Below are 23,773 nucleotides of genomic sequence, written 5' to 3'. Positions count from 1 at the left end.
GATTGTTTGTTTCTTTAATATTGAGCTGCATGTGCTGTTTATATATTTTGGAGATTAATCCTTTGTCTGTTGATTCATTTGCAAATATTTTCTCCCATTCTGAGGGTGGTCTTTTCATCTTGTTTATGGTTTCCTTTTCTGTGCAAACGTTTTTAAGTTTCATTAGGTCCCGTTCGTTTTTTTTTTTTTTTTTTTAATTTCCATTACTCTAGGAGGTGGATCAAAAAAGATCTTGCTGTGATTTATGTCAAAGAGCGTTCATCCTATGTTTTCCTCTAAGAGTTTTATAGTGTCTGGCCTTACATTTTAGTCTTTAATCCACTTTGAGTTTATTTTTGTGTATGGTGATAGGGAGTGTTCTAATTTCATTCTTTTACATGTAGCTGTCCAGTTTTCCCAGCACCACTTAATGAAGAGACTGTCTTTTCTCCATTGTATATCCTTGCCTCCTTTGTCATAGATTAGTTGACCGTAGGTGCATGGGTTTATCTCTGGGCTTTCTATCTTGTTCCATTGATCTGTATTTCTGTTTTTGTGCCAGTACCATAATGTCTTGATTACTGTCACTTTGTAGTATAGTCTGAAGTCAGGGAGTTTGAATCCTCCTGCTCCGTTATTTTTCCTCAAGACTGCTTTGGCTATTCAGGGTCTTTTGTATCTCCATACAAATTTTAAGATTTTTTGTTCTAGTTCTGTAAAAAAAAAAAATGCCATTGGTAATTTGATATGGATTGCATTGAATCTGTAGATTGCTTTGGGTAGTATAGTCATTTTCACAATATTGATTTTCCAATCCAAGAACATGGTATATTTCTCCATCTGTTTGTATCATCTTTAATTTCTTTCATCAGTGTCTTATAGTTTTCTGCATACAGGTCTTTTGTCTCCCTAGGTAGGTTTATTTCTAGGTATTTTCTTTTTTTTGTTGCAGTGGTAAATGGGAGTGTTTCCTTAATTTCTCTTTCAGATTTTTCATCATTAGTATATAGGAATGCAAGATATTTCTGTGCATTAATTTTGTATCCAGCTACTTCACCAAATTCATTGATTAGCTCTAGTAGTTTTCTGGTGGCATTTTTAGGATTATTTGTGTATAGTATCATGTCATCTGCAAACAGTGACAATTTTACTTCTTCTTTTCCAATTTGTATTCCTTTTATTTCTTTTTCTTCTCTGATTGCTGTGGCTAGGACTTCCAAACTTTGTTGAATAATAGTGATGAGAGTAGACATCCTTGTCCTGTTCCTGATCATAGAGGAAATGTTTTCAGTTTTTCACCATTGAGAATGATGTTTGCTGTGGGTTTGTTGTATATGGCCTGTATTATGTTGAGAGAGGTTCCCTCTATACCCACTTTCTGGAGTGTTTTTATCATAAATCGGTGTTGAATTTTGTCAAAAGCCTTTTCTGCATCTATTGAGATGATCATATGGTTTTTATTCTTCAATTTGTGAATATGGAGTATCACACTGATTGATTTGCCTATATTGAAGAATCCTTGCATCCCTGGGATAAATCCCACTTGATCATGTTGTATGATCCTTTAATGTGTTGTTGGATTCTGTTTGCTAGTGTTTTGTTGAGGATTTTTGCATTTACATTCATCAGTGTTATTGGTCCGTAATTTTCTTTTTTTGTGGTATCTTTGTCTGGTTTTGGTATCAGGGTGATGGTGGTCTCATAGAATGAGTTTGGTAGTGTTCCTTACTCTGCAAGTTTTTGGGAGACTTTGAGAAGGATGGGTGTTAGCTCTTCTCTAAATGTTTTATAGAGTTCACCTGTGAGCCATCTGGTCATGCACTTTTGTTTCTTGGAAGATTTTTAATCACAGTTTCAAATTCATTACTTGTGATTGATCTGTTCATATTTTCTATTTCTTCCTGGTTCAGTCTTGGAAGGTTATACCTTTCTAAAAATTTGTCCATTTCTTCCAGGTTGTCCATTTTATTGGCATAGAGTTGCTTGTAGTAGTCTCTTAGAAAGCTTTGTATTTCTGCGGTGTCTGTTGTAACTTCTCCTTTTTCATTTCTAATTTTATTGATTTGAGTCCTCTCCCTCTTTTTCTTGATGAGTCTGGCTAATGGTTTATCAATGTTGTTTATCTTCTCAAAGAACCAGCTTTTAGTTTTATTGATCTTTGCTATTGTTTTCTTTGTTTCTATTTCATTTATTTCTGCTCTGATCTTTATGATTTCTTTCCTTCTGCTAACTTTGGGTTTTGTTTGTTCTTCTTTCTCTAGTTCCTTTAGGTGTAAGGTTAGATTGTTTATTTGAGATTTTTCTTGAGAAACATGCCTGTTTCTTGAGGTATGCTTGTATAGCTATAAACTTCCCTCTTAGAACTGTATTGCCGCATTGCATAGGTTTTGGATTGTCCGGTTTTCATTATCATTTGTCTCTAGGTATTTTTTGAATTCCTCTTTGGTTTCTTCAGTGATCTCTTTGTTATTTAGTAATGTTTTGTTTAGCCTCCATGTGATTGTGTTTTTTACGTTTTTTTCCCTGTAATTGATTTCTAATCTCAAAGCATTGTGGTTACAAAAGATGCTTGATATGATTGCAATTTTCTTAAATTTACTGAGGCTTGATTTGTGACCCAAGATGTGATCTATCCTGGAGAATGTTCCGTGTGCACATGAGAAGAAAGTGTAATCTGCTGTTTTTAGATGAAACGTCGTATAGATATCAATTAAATCTACCTGGTCTATTGTGTCATTTAAAGTTTGTGTTTCCTTATTAATTTTCTGTTTGGCTGATCCGTCCATTGGTGTAAGTGAGGTTTTAAAGTCCCCTAGTATTATTGTGTTACTGTCACTTTCCTCTTTTATAGCTGTTAGCAGTTGTCTTATATATTGAGGTGCTCCTATATTGGGTGCATATATATTTATAATTGTTATATCTTCTTCTTGGATTGATCCCTTGATCATTATGTAGTGTCTTTCGTTGTCTCTTGTCACATTCTTTATTTGAAAGTCTATTTTATCTGATATGAGAATTGCTACTCCAGCTTTCTTTTGATTTCCATTTGCATGGAATATCTTTTTCCATCCCTTCACTTTCAGTCTGTATGTGTCCCTAGGCCTGAAGTGGGTCTCTTGTAGACAGCATATATATGGGTCTTGTTTTTGTATCCATTCAGCAAGCCTGTGTCTTTTGGTTGGAGCATTTAATCCATTCACGTTTAAGGTAATTAGCAATATGCATGTTCCTATGGCCATTTTCTTAATGTTTTGGGTTTGTTTTTGTAGATCCTTTTCTTCTCTTGTGTTTCTCACTTAGAGAAGTTCCTTTAGCATTTGTTGTAGAGCTGGTTTGGTGGTGCTGCGTTCTCTTAGCTTTTGCTTGTCTGTAAAGCTTTTGATTTCTCCATCGAATCTGAATGAGATATGGGTAGAGTAATCTTGTTTATAGATTCTTCCCTTTCCTCACTTTAAGTATATCGTGCCACTCCTTTCTGGTTTGTAGAGTTTCTGCTGAGAAATCAGCTGTTAACCTTATGCGAGTTCCCTTGTATGTTATTTGTCATTTTTCCCTTGCTGCTTTCAATAATTTTTCTTTGTCTTTAATTTTTGCTAATTTGATTATTGTGTGTCTCAGCATGTTTCTCCTTGGGTGTATCCTGTATGGGACTCTCTGCGCTTCCTGGACTTGGGTGGCTATTTCCTTTCCCATGTTAGGGATTTTTCGACTATAATCTCTTCAAATATTTTCTCTGGTCCTTTCTCTCCCTCTTCTACTTCTGAGACCTCTATAATGTGATTGTTGTTGCATTTAATGTTGTCCCAGAGGTCTCTTAGGCTGTCTTCATTTCTTTTTCTTTATTCTGTTCCACAGCAGTGAATTCCACCTTTCTGTCTTCTAGGTCACTTATCCGTTCTTCTGCCTCAGTTATTCTGCTATTGATTCCTTCTAGTGTAGTTTTCATTTTAGTTATTGTATTGTTCATCTCTGTTTGTTTGTTCTTTAATTCATCTAGGTCTTTGTTAAACATTTCTTACATCTTCTCAATCTTTGCCTCCATTCTTTTTCTGGGGTCCTGGATTGTCTTCACTATCATTATTCTGAATTCTTTTTCTGGAAGGTTGCCTATCTCTGCTTCATTTAGTTGCTTTTCTGGGGTTTTATCTTGTTCCTTCATCTGGTACATAGCCCTCTGCCTTTTCATCTCGTCTATCTTCCTGTGAACGTGGTTTTTGTTCCACAGGCTGCAGGATTGTAGTTCTTCTTGCATCTGCTGTCTGCCCTCTGCTGGATGAGGCTATCTAAGAGGCTTGTGTAAGTTTCCTGTTGGGAGGGACTGGTGGTGGGTAGAGCTGGCTGTTGCTCTGGTGAGCAGAGCTAAGTAAAACTTTAATTCGCTTGACTGTTGATGGGTGGGTCTGGGTTCCCTCCATGTTGGTTGTTTGGCCTGAGGCAGCCCAACACTGGAGCCTACCTGGGCTCTTTGGTAGGGCTAACGACAGACTCTGGGAGGGCTCATGCCAAGGAATACTTCCCAGAACTTCTGCTGCCAGTGTCCTTGTCCCCACAGTGAGCCACAGCCACCTCCCACCTCTGCAGGAGACCCTCCAACACTAGCAGGTAGGTCTGGTTCAGTCTCCCCTGGGGTCACTGCTCCTTCCCCTGGGTCCCGATGCACACACTACTTTGTGTGTGCCCTCCAAGAGTGGAGTCCCTGTTTCCCCCAGTCCTGTTGAAGTCCCGCAATCAAATCCCATTAGGCTTCAAAGTCTGATTCTCTAGGAATTCCTTCTCCTGTTGCCAGACTCCCAGGTTGGGAAGCCTGACATGGGGCTCAGAACCAAAGCCACTCATTTTAACATTTCTGGTGACACCATAAAGAAGAGGCTAAACGGCCCAAGCTGGTTCACATTTTTTGTGGTAACATCTTGGGTACGTGATTGGCACCTGAACCATCAGGCTGCTTTGGTGAGATGCCTCTGGTTTTCACCAAGAAGCTAGGCAGTGCCATCCTGGATGGCGGTGGGTGAGGGGTGAGGTCAGAGCACCTGGTCCAGGTCTTACCCGCCACTGAAGAACCACAGGGTTCAGGACATTCTCTTAACCTCACCCCCAGGCCCCTGAGTCCTCCTTCATAACCGGCCTTGGCTGCATGTTAGGGCTGTTAGGAAGAGAAAACAGGATCCTTGGTACAGGGGACTCTTTCTGTCATTTGTTTTTGCATAAACTTGTGTAGCAACTTGAATGGTAAAGGTGGTTTCATCTCCATCAGGGTGAAGTTTGCATCGAAGCTGGAATGCTAATAACTAAGTCTGGGAGGCGGTCTATTCCACACCCCTCTGACCAGTGCCACACCTGCTGTCAGAGCCTTTGTCTTGTGGAAGGTGCTGCACAGCAGGGACAAGAGAACCAGTTTAGGACACAACCAGTGAGATAAGACTTGGCCCAAGAATCATAATCCTTTATACATCGTACTCCAACCAGTGGACGTGCAATCAGATTTGCCTGAATTCTAGGGCCCAGTCTTTGGGAACTCTGTTTAGAAAAAGTAGAGGGAAGACATGAACAAAACGTATAAAATTGAAATAAAGTTTAGTCAGGCTCTTCTGAGATGATCAAATCCAGGTCCTTTGTCCAGTAAATGAAACTCTCCCTACTGGTCAATCATGACTGATCACTAAACCACAGGATAATCTGGGGCTTATGAAACAGTATTACAGAAACAGCCTCAGAGCAAAGCAGGGGCTAGTAACTGCCATCCTTGGGCAGCCCCACTTAAGGGTAGTTTACATGTAATTCTTCTTATTCTTTCCTCTGCTGGAGTGGAGACGGTTCACCACCAGTCCCGGCCAGATGGAAAGTCCTCATGCCTGAACTAACAAATATACTCGCACACTTCTGTCTGGGGTAGACATGGATTGAAATTTGGTCTCATGGTCAGGAGAGGTGCAGCACCAAGGCCCGAGGGGGTAAGACTCCAGCCAGGGACAGCAGGCGGGAGGAAGTAACACAGTCAGTGTCACTGGGAGGCGGCTGGTGCTGTCCTCACCTTGGGGACTGAGGTGCAGATCAATGGGAGAATGTACAGTGTCTGCACTTACCCCAGGCTCCTGGAACCTAGGCAAGGAATCAGCAGATGAATTCCAGGCTCACTTGCTGGGCAAAACAACCCTGGATGGTGCCGAGCTGAGTGTAGGATGCTTAGCTGCAGCTTGGCAGAGTCAGGGAGGCTGGCAGGGATGGCTTGGGGCTGAGGAATCAGGTACCAGCCTCCTTGTCTCTCACTCCTAGTTTTAAATTCCTTGGAGGCCATGGTTAGGACTTGGTGGGTTTTTGGAGCCTTGGTTAGTGGAAGGGATTGCTGGGCTTTGGCATTCCCTCTCTGAACAGAGAAGGGCGGTGAAGGCTATTGCTGGGCTCAGCGGGGAGGAAAGTGTGGAGAGACCTGTGCGAGCCTGCACCTCACTGGCACGGCCTCTGTGTGGATCGAGGACTCAGTGGACAGGAATGTGTAGCTTTGCTCAGTGGGATTGCTGAAATCTATGGGATTATGGGCAGCTCACACCAACTCCTGACCTGTGTTTAACTTTAGGGAAGGTTTAGGGAAGGTGTGAGCAAGCAGGTCTTGGGGGAAGCAGGTCAGTGGGGTGTGGCCAGTGGGGAACCCCTCCAAGGTCAAATACCTGCTCCAGGACCGACTCACTGCCTCACCCATGGAGGGGAGGTGGCAGGGAAACTCCCCTCTTTTTCTCTTTTTGGGGAGAGCAAAGCCATTACACTTTATTTTTAAAAATACAGTATTTTTCAATTATAAAAGTTTATTATGTGCCTTATAGAAACATTTCAGGGACTTCCCTGGTGGCACAGTGATTAAGAATCCACCTGCCAATGCAGGGGATGCAGGTTCGATCCCTGGTCCGGGAGGATCCCACATGCTGCAGAGCAACTAAGCCCGTGCGCCACAACTACTGAACCCCACGCACCTAGAACCTGTGCTCCACACAAGAGAAGACACCGTGAAGGGAAGCCCGCACACCACAATGGGAAGCCCCTGCACCGCAATGAAGAGTAATCCCCGCTTGCCACAACTACAGAAAAGCCTGCACGCAGCAACGAAGACCCAAGGCAGTCAAAAATAAATAAAATACATAGATAAAAAAACAAACAAACAAACAAAAAACATTTCAATGACCAGGAAAGCAGAATCCAAGAGAAGGGATGGAACTCACCCTTTCACAGTGACACCCACTGGTGTACCTTCTTTTTTCTCCTTTTTTCTACTGAGTTGTTTGTAAAGCTTTGTTGTCTTGTTCTTTCTGAGTTAACACTGCAGGATGAAAATTCTCTACGTGATTACAAATTCCTTAGAAATACACTAGTGATGGTTGCATGTTTCACCATGTAGCTGTAACCAAGATGTGTTAGCGATTTCTCTACTACTGGTAATTTGAGTTGCTTATAATTTTTCACTATTAGTAAGATTTCCATTGATGAACATCTTCATGCAAAATGATTTTTCTTGGGGAAAAAAGTGATTTTTCTGTGCTTGGGATTCTTTCTTTAGGACATCTCCAAAGTAGATTTACTGGGTCGGAGAGTGTGCTGTTTCTCAGATTCTTGGTACAAAATACCATGTTGATTTTCACAGAGGTGATGCCGATTTCCACTTACTATGGGTGTAGGTGTTCATTTCACCTGAGCTTCATTCAGCAGCATTGAATTTTCTCTTAAAAAAAATCAAAATCTGACAATTTGATTGGTTTGAATATTGTTATTGTTTTAAATTATTTCTTTGATTGCTAATAATTTTTCTCACTTTTCCTGTAATTTTTAATCATTTGCATATTGTTTTCTAAGAATTTTGTGTTCATGTTCTTTAATTATTGGAGTTCCAGGGTTTTAGAAATCATTTTGCGTGAGATCTTTACATCTTAAAGTTTTTAAACCTTTGTCCATTATATATACTATAAACTTTGCACAGTTAAAATTTTTTGATATCCAAAGTTCAAGATATTTTACACAGTCAAATTTGCTCTCTACCTACGTATTTATATACATTTAGATGATTTCTCTCATTTTTACAAGGGTTAGAAATCCCTAAACCTTCCAGAAGTTTGTTAAGTATTTACTGTCATTTTCTTTAATTTACATTAAACATAGCTGCAACAGTATCTGCTTTGGTTGTTGGTCAAGAGGTCAAAGAAGGTTATCATTGCTTCCTTCCCATTTCATGTCCTGTTATCATCTGCAGTCATTCCAGCTGGATGTGGTTATCTCCCTGGTAGGCTGACCCAAATCTTGACATCTGTAGGATATGAGTTCTTAAGTGGTCTTATATTTACTGCGTTGCTTTGGTTTTCCATCGACCAGGACCCCTGAGTGAGAAAGCACTACCAGTGACCCCCTTGGGCTACAAGCATTGTCCCGCTGGTTCCCACGGTGCAGCAGTTACACAGTTTCCTTTGGGAATTAGAACCACTCCTTCTAGTTGATAATTCTCTGCCAGCTGGTTCGGGGGCCTGAAGAGGTCAAGGGTACTATCTCCACTGCCAGTTCAGTGGAACCAAGAGTGTGTTTCTAAGTGGAAGCCAGCCCCTCTTGGGCAACAGCACTCAGGCCATGGTCACGGGGATGGGAAGCAAAATTTCTTACATCCTTTAGTCATCAGAAAAGCCACTCCTACTTCTCTTGCTTGGTTTCTGGACAGGCACACTTGGCTTGAGATGGTCCCATATTCTGCTGCTGTTTGAGGCGTATACTGCTGGCTGCCAAGCAGATAGGTCCATCATTCTATGAAGCTAGCTGCTCCTGGGTGGTGGGCATGTGGAAAGACCAGTGAATAGCTGGGACATTGTTCTGTTTCTTTGACCTAAAATGTGTTGTGATGTATTCTGTGCACTGGATTACACTTGCTGTAAATTCACAAGTGAGTGGTGGTGCTGCCAGGGGCTGCAGGTTCAGAGGGAAGGCATGTCCAGACCCAAACTATGTGCCCCTGGCCCTCTGTAATGCAAGGAATCCTATCAAATTAACTTGCTGCCAGCTTGCCGGCCACTGCTCCTGGGTAATGATGCTATATCCAGTCTCACGTGCCAGCCTTTGATGGGAATTCAGTGGTATAACTCAGATCAGCCACAGCGAGCAGAAACTCATGGGATTGATCCTATATGTCACCATCGCCACTTTTTACATGGGCCATTTGTATACGGACAGGGAAAAGAAAATTGATGTGTTTGAATTCATGAGCTCTGCATTCATCCCTGGACGACACCTACTGCAGCCAATGAGAGAGCCTGAGCCAGAGGCCCCAGGAAAGCTGTGGTGGCACAACTAAAGCTCAGAAACTAGAAGACGGTAAATGTTTGTTGCTTTAACCCTCTAAGTCTTGGGGTCATTTGGGACATGGCAACAGAGAACTTAGACAGATCTGTGCTGTTTCACTTAGTAGGACTTCCCAAAGGTGCTGTACACTATCTGTGTCTGCCATGAATATTTCACAAGCCATAGAAACTTCTGGGCTCAGTGGCAGGGCATCTTGTATTACAGCCTGGACCAGCTGCTGCCAAGCAGTCTATGACTCTTAACTCTACTCAAAATTGCAAACTTACCTGTGGCTTGGTAAATAAGCCAGAACAATATGTCCAAATGTTGTGTATATTATCTCAAAATCACATGAGTATTTTGGGGGTGAGTGGTACAAGCTGCAGAAAATTATCTTTCTCTTTCAAGAGGATATTTCCAGTGTCCTGGGTCTCCTAACACCTCCCTCATAGGCCAGGTCCCTGAACTTTTGCAGTTCCAATCTCTGACACGTCTGTGTTTCACTAAGGCATCTTACTTCCTGTTTTCCAAATGCAATCAACATAGCATCCTGTCATCAGTGTAATGGGCCAGCGGGATGTTTAACATAATGTTCAAGGTCCCTCTGAATGTGTTATATCAGAGAACAGGGGACTTGATGTAACCAAATATAACTCACACAGTAGAGGTATATTGCTGCCCTTGCCATGGAAAGGCAAAGTACTTCTGATGATTTTTTCTGAAGGAATGGGGGAAAACCAAACATTTTCTAGGTCAGTGGCTGCATATCAGGTGCCAGGGAATGTGCCCCAGTAATGATATTTCATCCAGAACCTCAGCAAAAATTGTCATCACCACTTGGTTACATTTATGATACTCTATATCAAGGATGTGACAAATGTCGGTCTGTGGGCCAAATCCTGTGTGTGGCCTGTTTTAATACAACCTTTAAACTAAGAATTGTTTCTACATGTTTTAAGGGTTACAAAAATAAAACAAAGAAGAACATGTAATAGAGGCCAAATGTGTTCCACCAAGCCTAAAATAATTACTACCTGGCCCTTTACAGAGAACGTGTGCTCTGTAGTCATTCTCTGTAACTCACCTGGCCTGAGCACTGGCCAAACATGCGAGCTCAAAGGGCAAGTGCAGTGACCACTCCTGAATCTTTCACATCCTTGATAGTGACATGGATTTCTGCAATTCCTTCCTGGACAGTGATAGTGGTTTTTCTTCCCTGTCTTGGTGAGAGAGACTTCCGCTATAATATGCCTCTCCAAAAATCAGAGAAGCAATGTAGCTACTGAGTGTATCTATTCTGGGCCTTAGGAGATCCCCAAGGGATGTGTGTGTCACCTCACTGGACCCATAGTGAGACCATGTCTTGGACCAAGACTTCAACCAGCACCTGAAATCCACAGGTTCCATCTTTGGTGAACCACAGGAGATTTGGGTTCTGAGGATTAGTGTCAGTTCAGAGCTAATACTTAATGACCTTCAGAAAGCCTAGATATTTTTCTTTCTCCAGTAGTAGTCACCCTGGTTGTATTAGTTTCTAGGACTGTATCATAATGTACCACAAGCTGAATTTACAACAGAAATTTATTGTCTCTCAGTTCTAGAGCCTAGAAGTCTGAGATCAAGGTGTCACCAGGGTTGGTTCCTTCTGAGGGTAACTCTCTCATAGCTTCTAACAGCCTTAGGCATTCCCTTGGCTATAGATGGTGTTCTCCCTGGGTGTCTTTACATCATATTCCCTCTGTGTATGTCTGTGTCTAAATATCCTCTTTTTATAAGGGCACAGTCATAATGGATTAGGGCCCACCCTAATGACCTCATCTCAACTTGATTATCTGCAAAGATCCTATTTCCAAATAAGGTCACATTTACGGATACTGGGGGTTAGGAGTGCAACATATTTTGGGGAACTCAAACCCTAGCAAACGAGTACTAGTGAATGGCTCAGATCACTCTGGGGAAGGCTTGGGGGACGGCTCATCACTTGTATCTGTGGCTTTGCTGTAAGGCTCTTCCTCAAGGGGACCTGGCCTCCATTCTTGGTGAGGGACTCTGGGTCCCACATCAACTCTGGGCTACAAAGACTTGAGAAGCCCAGAGGGGATTGTGAAAATCCTGGTGGCCCCCCACCAGGGCATTTTTGAACATCTGAGTGATGGGAGAACCAAAAAGAGTTGCAAGACTGTATTGGCAGGAGCCTGGGGAGGATGGTTGAGTGTGGAGTCAAGGGATGTTGGACCCTAGGGTGGCCGAGAAGGGTGCACATCATAGGTCCATCCAACACTGGAGCCTCCCTGAGCCGGGACCCCCTCACCTGCAGCATCACTGAGCTTCCCACAGCTAACGTGCCTGTGAAGTACCTGGGAACTTTCTAGAATGCAGATTTGACTTCATGAAGCCTGGGAGGGAGCGTGTCTGCCGAGATCCCAGGGGTGGGATGCTGCTAACCCAGGGCCACCTTGAGTAGTGAGGTTGCCATGTTTTGGAGGTGGAAGGTGGGTCTCCGGCATTTCCCCTGCATGAACTCTTGGCCACCTTCGAGCCCAGGGCTTGGTTACCCACTCACAGGACAGTCATAGCCTCCTGTACGCTTGGCCAGCACATCCGCCCCGAATCCTGGGGAGTGTGACGATGTCAGTCCTCTGAGCTTGGCACCTCATCCTCTGTGGTCTGACACCCCCAAATCTACCCTCAGTCTTCCCCAGAATCCTGCCAATGCAGCTCTGCAACTCTCCTGGGCACAGGCTGTCCACCCTGGCAGGCCAGTGCTTGTGTCTGGGCCATGAGGGGTCTCACCCTCATGCACCTGGAAGCGATGTGGGTTGTGGAGATGGCCCCATCCTGTGTCCACATCCCGTGTGAACCCTTGGGTGGTCAATGGTCAATGGAAGCATTTATGGAGGGGAGAGATGCTTGGCCTCAGATGGGGGTGGAGGGGTCATCTCTGCTGGGGGAGAAGGGTCAGGGTATTTGCTCAGGATCCCAAATTCTCGGCCTCACCTTTCTGCCCAAACTTCCCAACCCCATGTCTCAGAGTTTAACTCTTTGCTCTCCAAGGCCAAGACCTTGGTGTAAGGAAGTGGGACGTGATGGACGTCTAATTGGTGCTGCAAATCCAGGAGCCTGGCCCAGCCTGAGCCCAGCCCTCACTGCCTCACAACAGTGGAGGCTTAGCTGGGAAAGCCTCTCCATTTTCCCATTCCCAGAGGGACAGTCTCACTCTTCCATTCCTTCTTTCCTTCTTGAATGTTGTGTAGCTCTCAGAAGAAGCCAACTGACCCCCATCTTTATCACGTGACTGTTACCATGGAAACGAGATGCCCCCAGGTACCTTAACTCACACTCATGCTCCCAGGTACCTTATCTCACACTTCACTCCACATCACCTCTGGTAGGTTTGGGACATTTTTCCACCTCTCCAACCAGGAGACATGCCCTGGGAGCCAACCTTGGGTCTCATTTCCGGGGTCGGTTAACAGGGTCACCGCTGGTAGCAATTTCTGTGTCAGTCAGAGGCCCTGCAGGAAGCAGGCCTGTCACTCCAAATCTGGGTAATTCAAGGAAAGTTCGATGGAGAGAGTGTTGACCTTTCTTTGGAGCTAGTGAACCCCTCAGTCTGAGGAGTGAAGAGAGGGGTCAGTTTTGGTGAGCCAGAGAAGACTGCTGTGTGGAGAGGGCTGCCCACAGGGCTGTGGGTAGACATGGAGGTACAGCCTGTCCAGGGTGACACTGCCAGGAGGGACCAGGAGGCAACCTCTGCCCACTGAGTTCACTTTCTCCCAAGTACCCATGTCCTGCTGGTGCCACCACAGTGGCCAAAAGCCAGGGGATGTGAGGGCTGGAGACACAGCTGACGCAGCACCACCTCCAGGGGCTCAGAGAGCTGATCAGGGTGGGCAGACAGAGGACCCCAGCCCACCCCACTCAGACATGCACCCCCAAGCAGAACCAGGGTGACTGTGAGATGGAGGTCAACGGGGCGCAGGCCAAGTCAAACTACGCGCAGTGGGAGTGGGTGTGGGGAGGGGGCCTGGAGATGGAAAACTTTAGCCCCAAAGCAGGAAGGCCTGCTGGGCATGCAAAACCAGGGGCACCCACTTGGAACCCTAGCACGAGAGGACTGCAAGTTAGATCAGGCTCCAGCTGCCTCAGGGTCCGGACACATTATTTTCCATCAAGAAAAGTGAAACCCAAGACGACTTCTAATATTTGTACAAGGCGACCCAGCTCGTTCGTGGACCAATACTCAACTCAGTGTAGTGTCTTCTTCACCAAACGGTCATTTTTTAAAATCAAGACCATCGTGTGGTCTTGTGTTAGTGTTGTCCGCCAGGAGTCTTGGAACCACCACTGCAAGTCTGAGAGGCGGTCTGGAGAGTGATGTGGGCCCCCGTCCACCCTCCCCCCAGTCACTCGGGAGGGCAAAGTCAGACAAACACAGGGAAGGATGTAGCAAACAACCATGAATCCTGCCCGTTGGGCCTCTCCTGGAGACCCCAGCTCAGGGTTGGCAGCTGGAGCCAGGGTGGCGGGCTGGGGGTGAGCCTGACTAAGAATGTGGGAGCCCCAGTTCTGACCCTGCTCCCCTCCCAGAGGGGCTGCCAGGACACACTTACCAGGTCACCCAAGAGAAGTTATTCTCTCTCCAAGGCCAGACCCATTTTCCTCCGAACCTAATCTTTCACTGAAGAAAAGAATTTCTCTTACTTTCATTCATTCGTTCGTTCATTAATTCATTCTTCAACAGATATTTGTTGAATAAGGCACTGTCGTAGGTGCTGGGGCCACCTGAACGCACAAAATAGACGAAGCTCCCTGCATTGTGGACCTTCCGTTCTACTGGGGGGGCGAGGGTGTCAATACATAACAAGGACAGAGTGTAAGCAAATCATTGTGTCCCTTAGAAGGTAGTGAGAACTGCAGAGCAGGGGAGGGACCTGGGACACTGCGGTTGGAGGTGGCCCTTTAGGTACAGGGTCAAGGAGGCTGCACCGCAAGGACCTGAGAGAGGGAGCCCCCCCCCCCCACCGCCATGCCAGATGCAGGGCCCCTGCTAGAGGGAGAGACCGCTACTTCATCAGTGTCATGTCAGCTCTCGTACACACAACCTCACTGTGAAAAGGACTCCACTGGGAAAGGAAAAAACAAAGCCAAAAAAAAAATTAATTAATTAATTTAGGTACATAAGTAAAAATGCTCCCGCAATTCCTTTAAGTGGGATGTTGAACATTGGTGAATTTTCAATGTCCATGCCAACAGGAAGGGCATGGCTCTCTGGACAGGGCCAGGGTGCTGAAGGGCCTAAGGGTGCTTTGCTCATGTACCAATTTGCCATGGAAAAGTCTGAAAAAGACAGACGAGTGGAGAAAAGAAGTTTGAAGTTCAGTTCCTGGTATTTCCAGGTCATTTTGCCCAGGCACGTGGATCCTTAAAACCACTGGAAATAGTTGCATGCCCAGTTGGAAAGGACCAGGCTGGGCCAGTGGGCTTCACTTGCCCCTGTCTGCCTGTCCATCCCTGAATCGCCATGCGGGACTGGTGAGTCACTGTTGATACACCGTGCCTGGCATGGGCATCTCACCTATGACTCACTCTCCCGTGAGTGTACTGTTGATTTAACAGGAGGGTCTCCGAAAAGCTCAGGCCCTGGACCATGTCGTGACCAAGGAGACTGCCACAGGATAAAAGAGGGATTTTCTGAATCTCAACTCCCTCAACAAAGATGACCGTGCAATACAGCATTTTTCTCTGTCAACAAACTTGTCAGTTTGGCTTGGCTGTGTTTAGGAAACACCTTTTAATCGTGGAGATTACTTGGAATGAAGGGTGTCGGGGCCCTCCTTAGGCAGACGTTATCTGACCCTCTTTAAAAAGCAAACAGAGCCTGCGGTATAAGATCGAGGGCCGGGACGCACACTTATCCTTGACGGTGGTCTCCTTTGGACAGAGGAGGAAGGTCACAGCTGCCATGGAGCCCAAGGTGACCTGCATCCTGGTCATGGTCTTTGCTCTGGCCCTCAGCAGCCTGGCTCAGGGCAAGGCCGGTAAGACACCCCCTTTCCTGCTCTGTGGTGGGCACGGGGGGCAGGGGTCCACCTCTGGGAGTCATGGTTTCACAACGTACTTTTGAGCCAAGCGCTGTTTAGTGCCAGCGGCTGTTCTAGACCCTGGGAAGATTCTGGAAAGCAGAACAGGGGAAGATAGCAGCAGGGTGGAGGGGCCCGTGGAAGCTTTGGGGACTGCGGTGAGAACGCAGTGGCCTCGGTTGGCATCTCTCTTCAGTACTGATGCTAGAATATTCTGGAGCTCTTAAGTATCACATTTCAAAGAGCTACCTTTGATGTTAATGCCCAAGCCAAACCGCTGGGGCTGGACCCACTCAAGGTCCACACAGACCTCTAAGAGCCTCTTCTGAGGACGGCGTCCCCTGGGAACCCTGCTGGCAGGTTCTGTGGGCTCTCCTGGGCCCCCTGTTCCGTGGAACCCAGACCACCTGTCCCACTGGTGCATGTGTCCCATCAGTGCCTAGTCCATGGGTGTCACCAAATGAGAGAATTAAGGAGGGAGGACACTGTTGCTTCCTTTGAATGTGTTTGTGTCTCATCCTTTACCTGCAGAACAGGGTCAATCTTCAGCTTTAGACGGTTGTCAACAAAATTACGTGTGATGATATTTGGGAAAAGCTACAAAGGGCTAAATAAACGTTGCTTATTATTGGTAGATACACTTTTAAAGGGAGAGGGCTGGAGAAGGATTTCCCAAAGGTTTCAAAATGAGGATTCCGATAGAGGTTTGAAGGGAGGTAAAAGGATGGGTCCCATGTATCTCTGGACACGTTCCAAGGACCTCACATGTCAGGAACAGCGGACCAGGCATGTGAGGAGGGGATGCGGGGAGGAAGGCCCCACGGCCTAAGGCAAGGAGGAGGGAGGGGGCTTGGACCTGAAAGGACAAAAGAACTGTGGTCCAAGCTCTGCACACACAGCCTGTCTTGACCTTCCCCACCACCCTGCCCGGTGGAGTGGGCAATGACCACCTTCTCTCTACGGCGGGGAGGCCAGACCCTGGGGTGTTTGCTGTCCCCAAGAGGCTGCCCAGCCAGTGGGAGATGGACGCCCGTCTTTCTGCAAAGCCACAGAAACTTTTCTTCAAAGAAAGCTAGAGGCGATCCTCAGACGTCAATACAAAAACCCACAAAGACCAGCTCGAGTGACGGGCTCCGCTTTAAGATTCTCAGGTGGACTTCACAAGGGACCAAAGGCGAGCAGCCTGCCTCTTAGTCTAGGAGACGCCAGGCATCTATCTGTCTGTGGTTGGACTGCCTTCTTCTGAGAGCGAGATGCTCCAGGTCAAGGCCAGCTCGTGACCACATCTGCCCTGAACCTCGGTCCTCCTTGCTCTGTTCTGGCTCCTTCCCTCCCAGTCTCTTTACCACCCACACTCCCAAGGCCTGGCTGCGCGTCCCCTTCACCCGGGGACAGAGTCTGGTCCGGGAGTGGATGGCGAAGCTGCATGGCCAGGCCTCTCTCTGGAGGCCAGCTGGTGGCGTTCATCCACGAGCAGAGCGGAGCCCCTAACCTTCGAAGCATCCCCCTCACCCACGAGACAGGGGAGGGGTTCCGGATTCTTCTGCTACCTGCCTCAACCTGCCCACCACCCGGTCAGAGCAGTATGCCTTCTCAGAGCCCTACACTGTGGCCCTGAGTTCAGACCCTCCCAATCTTGCATCTAGAACACGTGGGAGCCGTTAGCCGCCCGCGAGTGTTCTCCACTTTGGGTCAATGTCGTTGCCCCTCTGCTTAAAGCTTCCGAGTGGCTCCCTTTGCTCTTGGGCTGAAGTCGTCCACTCCAGCCCTCAGCCTGGCTTCCCCAAACTACCCTACCCCGACTCCCCATCTTACCTCAAACACACTTTGCTCTCTCTCTCCACCACCTTTGAAGGCACTACTCCCTCTGCTTGGAGCACCCATTGCCTCGTCCTCATCTGGTCAGCCTCCTCCGACAGGAAGCCCTCCTTGCTTTGTTCAGCCTGTTGTCACTCTCCCCTGTTGGGCCTGCCCACGGCTGGTTGCACTGTGCTGTTTTGTACCTTTACTCAGCTCCTGCCTCCGTCAGACTGTGAGCTTCTTAACAACGACGTCTCTATTTTTAATTTCTGGGTCCCTATCACCCAGCACAGGGCCTGGCATGAACTTGATCCCCGAGGGGATAAATAGATCCCTGTCTATTTCTGCTGCGCTGGCTCCCGTTTCTAGCACCCACAAGCGGTTCTCCACAGATATTTATCAATTGAGTGAATAAAGTTTAATAATTGTTGAAATTAATGAGCAAATGAGTAGATTATCTAGGTAGGTGCGAAGTTTACAAATCCCAGGCACCTTGCATTTTCCCAGAGTTTCAGTGTTTGCGAATCAGGAACTGAGGACAGGGTCTCCTCTTGTGTGGGGAGCCCTGGGTCTACATCAATTGCTCGGCTGGCTGCTGATTTAATTGGGGAAAGGAAGTGAGCTGCAGTGCGGGTAATAATAGGAGGGGATCCAGCCTGCCACTTACCTTCACCTCTTGGCCCATGTACTTTCAGAGACGTGTCAGATGGAACCCCATCAAAGGGTAAATTGTGGTCACCCCGGTATCACATCTATGGAGTGCAAAAGTAAAGGCTGCTGCTTTGATAGAAAAATTTCTGGAGTACCCTGGTGCTTCTATCCTGTGGCCGTTGGTGAACCTTTAGAAGGTAAGCCCATGACAACACCGTGGGGTCTGAAGATGCAGAATTCGTGAGAAAAAAACACCACATGGGACCACGGGACCCTGCTCCGAATTGCCTGCTGCGTTTTTACCCAAAGTAATGGCCAAGGGGTGACTAGAAAGAAGTGGTTTTGCCTAAATCAGTCTGAATCCAGGGCTGGGGAATGGAAACACAGGGGTGAAAGACCCATTGGGTGAGGCACCCTATTTTTTCTCCTGGCTTTTCTTCACATCTCTAACTACAGATCCGTGAAGAATTGTCCTTGGTAACGCACTTCATCGCTTGCTTGGGGGTGGGGAGTGGAAAGAATGACAAAATATAAAGACAATCTTTGTTTTCTAAAGAATGTTCCCGGTCACGCTTTTAAGCAAATTCTCTGTAATTATTTAAAAGTGAAAGAAAATACTTATTCTTGCTAACACACCTCTTCTTCCCCACACTTCACCTTTGCAGGGGAGTGTCAGTTTTAGACGCTTTTCCGGTGGGGATGGCATCAGCCCGGCGCCGGGGTCTTAACTCCCTCTCTGGCTGGATGTTTCCGGGTCCTCTGAGCCTGAACTCACTGCCTGGATTGACTGCTCTGATTCCTCGTACTCAAAATCAGCCTAAAAATTAAAAGAGATAAATGTTACTCTGTGCTGGTACTTCTTTTAAAAAATAGAAAGGATTTTCCCTTTGAGGGAGGAATGTGATATTTGCACCTCTGGGTTCTCATCGTGGATTACACATTAACTCAGGCTATCTTGGGCCGGATGAGAGCGTGACTTGTAATTGCGTTAGGCTCTCTCGATGGATATCAGCCATCGGCGTCCGTGCACCAGGCCATTGGGTTGCAGTCTTAGAAGCAACTCGGAGTCACACCCTGTCAAATCATGAAAACAGGCACCAAACCTTACTCACATTCTTTACGTATTCATGGTGGTAATAAAAGTTGCCTGACAATTTCTTCACTTCCCCCAGATGGAAACTGACTTAGGAGATCGAATCCACCGCAAAGCGTCTGCAAGTGTTAATAATAAAAACAATTGCAGAGGACGGCGCGGATTGACGTCTTGAGGAAACACCCACCCGCCTGGCCCCCGGCTCTTGAACTCCAAACTGGAAAATAGATAAAAATGGGGGGTGGGGTGGGAGATACGGAGGCCACGGTGCCCCCTTGTCACCGACACAGGCAAGACGGAAGGGAGCCAGTCGGACCTGCCTGGACCTGGGCAGATGCCTCACCCGGGCGGGCAGTGCTGGGCTGAGCAGCCTCAAGTGCCCCCGGGGCAGTCAGCCCTGCTCCAGGGAGCTCAGCTCAGCCAGCCGTGCTCCTAGACACCTCCTCCCAGAGCTTGTCTCTGGGGTCCCAGGAGCCCCGCCCTCCCGCCCTCCCCAGCCACCTGGTCCCCAGAAGGAGGTACCGCCCTCTGCGCGATCAGTTTTCTTCCCAGTTTCCCAGCAGATCCATCACCCACCCGCAACCCTTGGCCACCAGGACGATTAGGTACAGAGGCCCCGGGGGCCAGGAGATACACTGCGCATGCGGAAACATCAGGATGGGGACCCCAGCACACGCACACAGCAGCATGCGTGTGTGGGCAATAGTGTATGTGTCATGCGTGTGCCGTGACCTCCGCGGGAGAACGTGCAGAGAAATGTTGGCTTCTCTTTTTTTTTAATCTGAAGCGTATCTGATCTTTCTCGCAATCTTCACCTGCTAGTGAGAGGTAAAAATAAACTACCTGTGCTTACTCCGGCCCCTCTGGAAATGCAGTGTGTGACGGGACTTTGTGCAGCCTCTGCAGGGAGTAGCCGCCAGTCTGTCTGAACCCTCCCTCTCCCACTTTCCTGCCCCTCCTTAGAGCTGGGTGGACAGAGGGGACCAAGCCCCCACGGCTGTGGAGCACGGGAGTCCTTGGGTCTACGTCATGCCCTTTGGGTTGCCACTGACCTGTCTGGGGGTCTCGGCTGGAGTTTTTTCTGGAGTCCAGCTCGTCGCGTCCCCTGTACCTTCTCCCCACGTTCCCCAGCGCCAGAGAGGAGGGCTTTCCCCCATGACAAAACAGGCCCGTTTCCCAGTTCCCAACATCCGTTCCTTCCCTTCTTTCTTCCCTGACTTCCACCCTATAAAGAACGGAAAAAGTACTCACTTGCCCAACCTCTCTTCCAATTAGAGGTAGGACTCCACTCTGGCCCACGAGGCAGGAGCCGGCATCTACTTGAAGGCTCTGGGGAAAGGCTTTTACTGCTTGGTGAGAGGAGAGCGCCCTCTAGCGGTCATGGACGGCCCTTGCAGCCTGCCTTTGCTGTGTGGTGTGAGGGTGTGATGTGGTGCTTCAGGCAGTCATTCTATGATAATGCGGAAAAGCCAGAGAACTCGAGCCTTGATCTCCCTCAGCTGCTGATTTGCTCCAGCATCACCCACCTCCAGACTTCATGTCAAGTCAACCCAAATATCCTTATGGGTTAAACCTCCGCTGGTTGAGTTTTCTGTATCTTCCAAGACTTTACCAAGGCCTGTATCTCCCTTGTACCTTAGAGGGGTGAGTCTCCATCCCAGCTACCACGGGCAGGGACAAGCTCTCAGCCAAAGTCAACGTCCTCAGGGTGAGTCCTCCAGGCTGGGCCCTTCATCTGTTAAAGGCCAGTGGGCAATCTGTCCCCTCTACCACACCTCGTGTTTCACTAACTTCTCACAGAGCCATCCACCCGCCTCGGGCTCTCGGGAGGAATTTTGGGCTCAGAATCAGGAGTGATCAGGGGCAAAGGGAGGTGCGTGTGGGGAGGATTAAAAGGCATTTCTTTAGGTTTTCGAAACAAACTCCATTACAAATGTTATCTTACCCTTATCTTCATCCCCGTTTGGTAAGACAAAATGTTTAGTAACTCGCCCAAATGAGCAGGCACACAGATCAGACCAGACTCCCCTGAACCAGAGAGCCTCTAGAATCAAGGTTTACTGATAATTTCAAGGATGCAATCAAGAGAAAGCCAAGAACGGGATCTGGGACACGAGGGCCATACCCACGCTGCCCCTTTGTGTCACATGTACCCCCTGGCTCTGAGAGGTGAACTTGGTCTCCTGGGGGTTCCTGCAGCAGCAGGCTGAACTGGGCATTCTCCCCCTTTTCCTGGGCAGAGAGCATGAGGGCTACGCCACTTTTCAGGGAGCTGTGATGCACAGATTGGGGTTTCTTGACCCTAAGTACTCCTGTGGCTGAGAGGCACCAGGCTGTGGGGCGGAGGCCAGGTGACAGGAGGCCAGGTGGGTCCCCTGCCTTCCTTCTGTTTCTCTGGATTCTTGCCCGCCGAGGGAGTGAATGGATGGAGGACCAGCAGCTTCAAAGCCCTTCCCCCTCCCCCCACGTTCCAGGGAAAGAAATCTGCGATCCACGATGGCTCGACCACCTCCCCTGGTGTCTACCCGCGTGGATGCGTGATCCTACGGCCCCACTGCCTGGACACCAGGCCTCTGGGGCTCACCCGCACGGGTACGAGAACACGGGGGACTCCTGCAGGGGTGCCCAGTCCAGCACCCCGCACGGGTGGGAAAGGGATTTGACTTGGCCTCGGCCACGCTGTGCTTCCTGAGAATCACAAAATCCCGAGGAATTCCGACAGTGGAGGCAACTGAGGGCAGAGAGGGAAGCGCCCAGGCAGCGTGTGGGGGGACCTGTCGGAACAGATGCCGGTGGAAATGCTCTGGGAAGCCGGGTGGCCTCAGAGGGCAGTCAGGCCCGTGCCCGCCCGTGCTGTGTGGCCTCAGCCTCCCAGGACATTCCAGTGGGTCCCAGCGCTCAGTGAGGCTGTGGAGGGAGAGAGGTGAGAGCCGGGGTGTTGCGTCCTTCCCGTGTTCAGAGCCAGGATGGGGGAGACGGCAGGGGAGCCGGTGGGGGACAGAACAGGACCGTAAAGAAGTCACCACCACCCACGGGGGCAGACCTGCCCCTATGGCCGCCTCCCTGTCACGCTCTCGCATCACCTGCCCCTCCCCGTCACACGCCCCCATGAAGGCGATTGGTTGGTGACCCCTCCTGGGGAGGGAAATCTGGGCTTCCCAGGAGCCTGGACCACCTCCCCGCCCCGCGCTTCACTACTGCCAGGAGTCCACGGCCAGGGAAGCAGAAAAGATGGCAGGGCTTAGGAGCAAAGGGCACCTTCTCACAGCCAGTGCAGAGACCTTGAAGCATGCAGAAGGTGGTGGAAAAAAGGCAGGCTGTGTGGTAAAGAACAGCTCGCTGATAAGGTACAAGGAGCCTTTAGCAGTTTGGGGACCATGTCACACGCATGCACACACACACACATGAAGACGCACATACACACAGCTCTTAAAGGGCCCACGCTGCTCCCTCCCCCCAACCTTGGAAACCAGGCTGAGGGAGGCTATTTGGGGGTGAGCTCTCTTGCACATCAAGACCAGGGATTTCTGCCAGAGGAGGGAAAGCCACCCTTATACTTTCTACATCTGAATACGTAGCTTGTTAGTGGAAAGTTTTATGTTTTCTATCTTCGTTTTTAGAGACAGGCCTTCAACTTCAGAACGACGCAATGGAGTGATGTGTCAGTTTAGAGTTTTCTTGGTTTTCACACAGGTGGAGCTACAAGGCTAACTGGCCAGTCAACACGGCTGTCTGACACCCTGCGTACTACCCTTTCCCTCCAGCCTGGAAACCACCAATGTGGGAATTTTTCTAGAACTTTCCATGTCCTTGAAGAGCTTCAGACAAAAGTCCAGGAAGTTTCTCCTGGGAGAGATTCATATTTTGAGAGGAAGTCAGGGGTCTTCTGGTGGACACAACTGGTGTGGGAGGGAGTCACGTCTGTATCAGCCCTGGAGAGAATGGGTAACAAATGCGTAACAGAGGAGCCCAAGTGAGCACAGCTCCCCACGCAGCCTGAGGGGCCGGGCAAGGACAGGTGGATGTGCAGAGAGGGGCCAAAGGGAGAGAGAGCGAGTCCCGACCCCGGGGCTGGCAGTGCTGTCACCCTGGTGTCCCAGTGACAACTGAAGCCATGTGACACACCCTCCCCTTTCTTCATCAGCTTGCGCTGGTATCCTCGTCAGACCGGATGACTTAAACAACTGACATTTATTCTCACAGTTCTAGAGGCTGGAAGTCCAAGACTGAGGTGTGGGCAGGGCTGATTTCTCCCGAGGCCTCTCTCCTTAGTGTGTAGATGACCGTCTTCTCCGTGTTCTCTGTGTGTGTCCTAATCGCCTCTTCTTAGAAGGACACCAGTCGTATTGGATTAAGGCCCACCCTACTGGCTTCATTTTAACTTAATTACGTTTAGAGACTTCATCTCCAAATAAGGTCACATTATGAGGTCCTGGAGAATAGGACTTCCACATATGAATTTGGAGGAGACATTTTAGCCCATAACAGCTGGTGTCTCTTACTTGCAACCAAGGAACCCTAATACACGCAAATTACCAAAGGGCAGGGGTCACAACTGTTTGTTGCTGAGACTAGTCACTTCTGCTCTAGGTGGTAAGAAAACAAAGGGAATACATGAGGCTGAGAGTGTATCAAATGCAGACAGTGGGCAAAACCCAGAGACCATGAGACATAGGGGCCGTTCACACTGTGTGTTAAGGGCAGGCAGGGAGGGAGTGGGCCACCTGTAGGGTGTGTTATGTGACAAAGAGGGTGGAACAGGCAGAATATTATCACAGGTGGGACAGGATCCATAGGAAGCAGACTACACATCTCCAGCCTGGCTGCTCCGTCATCCTTAATCAGGCCGCCATTGGTGACCCTG

The 23,773-nt window shown here is 48.2% G+C and overlaps 1 protein-coding gene across 1 annotated transcript; it reads left to right on the top strand.

Annotated features, from left to right (window-relative positions):
• Positions 1 to 15,247: 15,247 nt before the first annotated feature.
• TFF1 (trefoil factor 1) lies at positions 15,248 to 18,639 on the top strand. The gene is made up of 3 exons (XM_032630574.1): positions 15,248 to 15,323; positions 17,861 to 18,013; positions 18,482 to 18,639. Exons 1-3 carry the CDS (start codon positions 15,248 to 15,250, stop codon positions 18,496 to 18,498), a joined length of 246 nt encoding a protein of 81 aa, XP_032486465.1. The 3' UTR covers positions 18,499 to 18,639.
• Positions 18,640 to 23,773: the final 5,134 nt, after the last annotated feature.

Source organism: Phocoena sinus, chromosome 4 (genome assembly GCF_008692025.1).
Source record: "Phocoena sinus isolate mPhoSin1 chromosome 4, mPhoSin1.pri, whole genome shotgun sequence".
Lineage (NCBI taxonomy): Eukaryota > Metazoa > Chordata > Mammalia > Artiodactyla > Phocoenidae > Phocoena > Phocoena sinus.
Note: the sequence above shows the minus strand (reverse complement) of the source record. Positions and strands in the feature narration are given on the sequence as shown.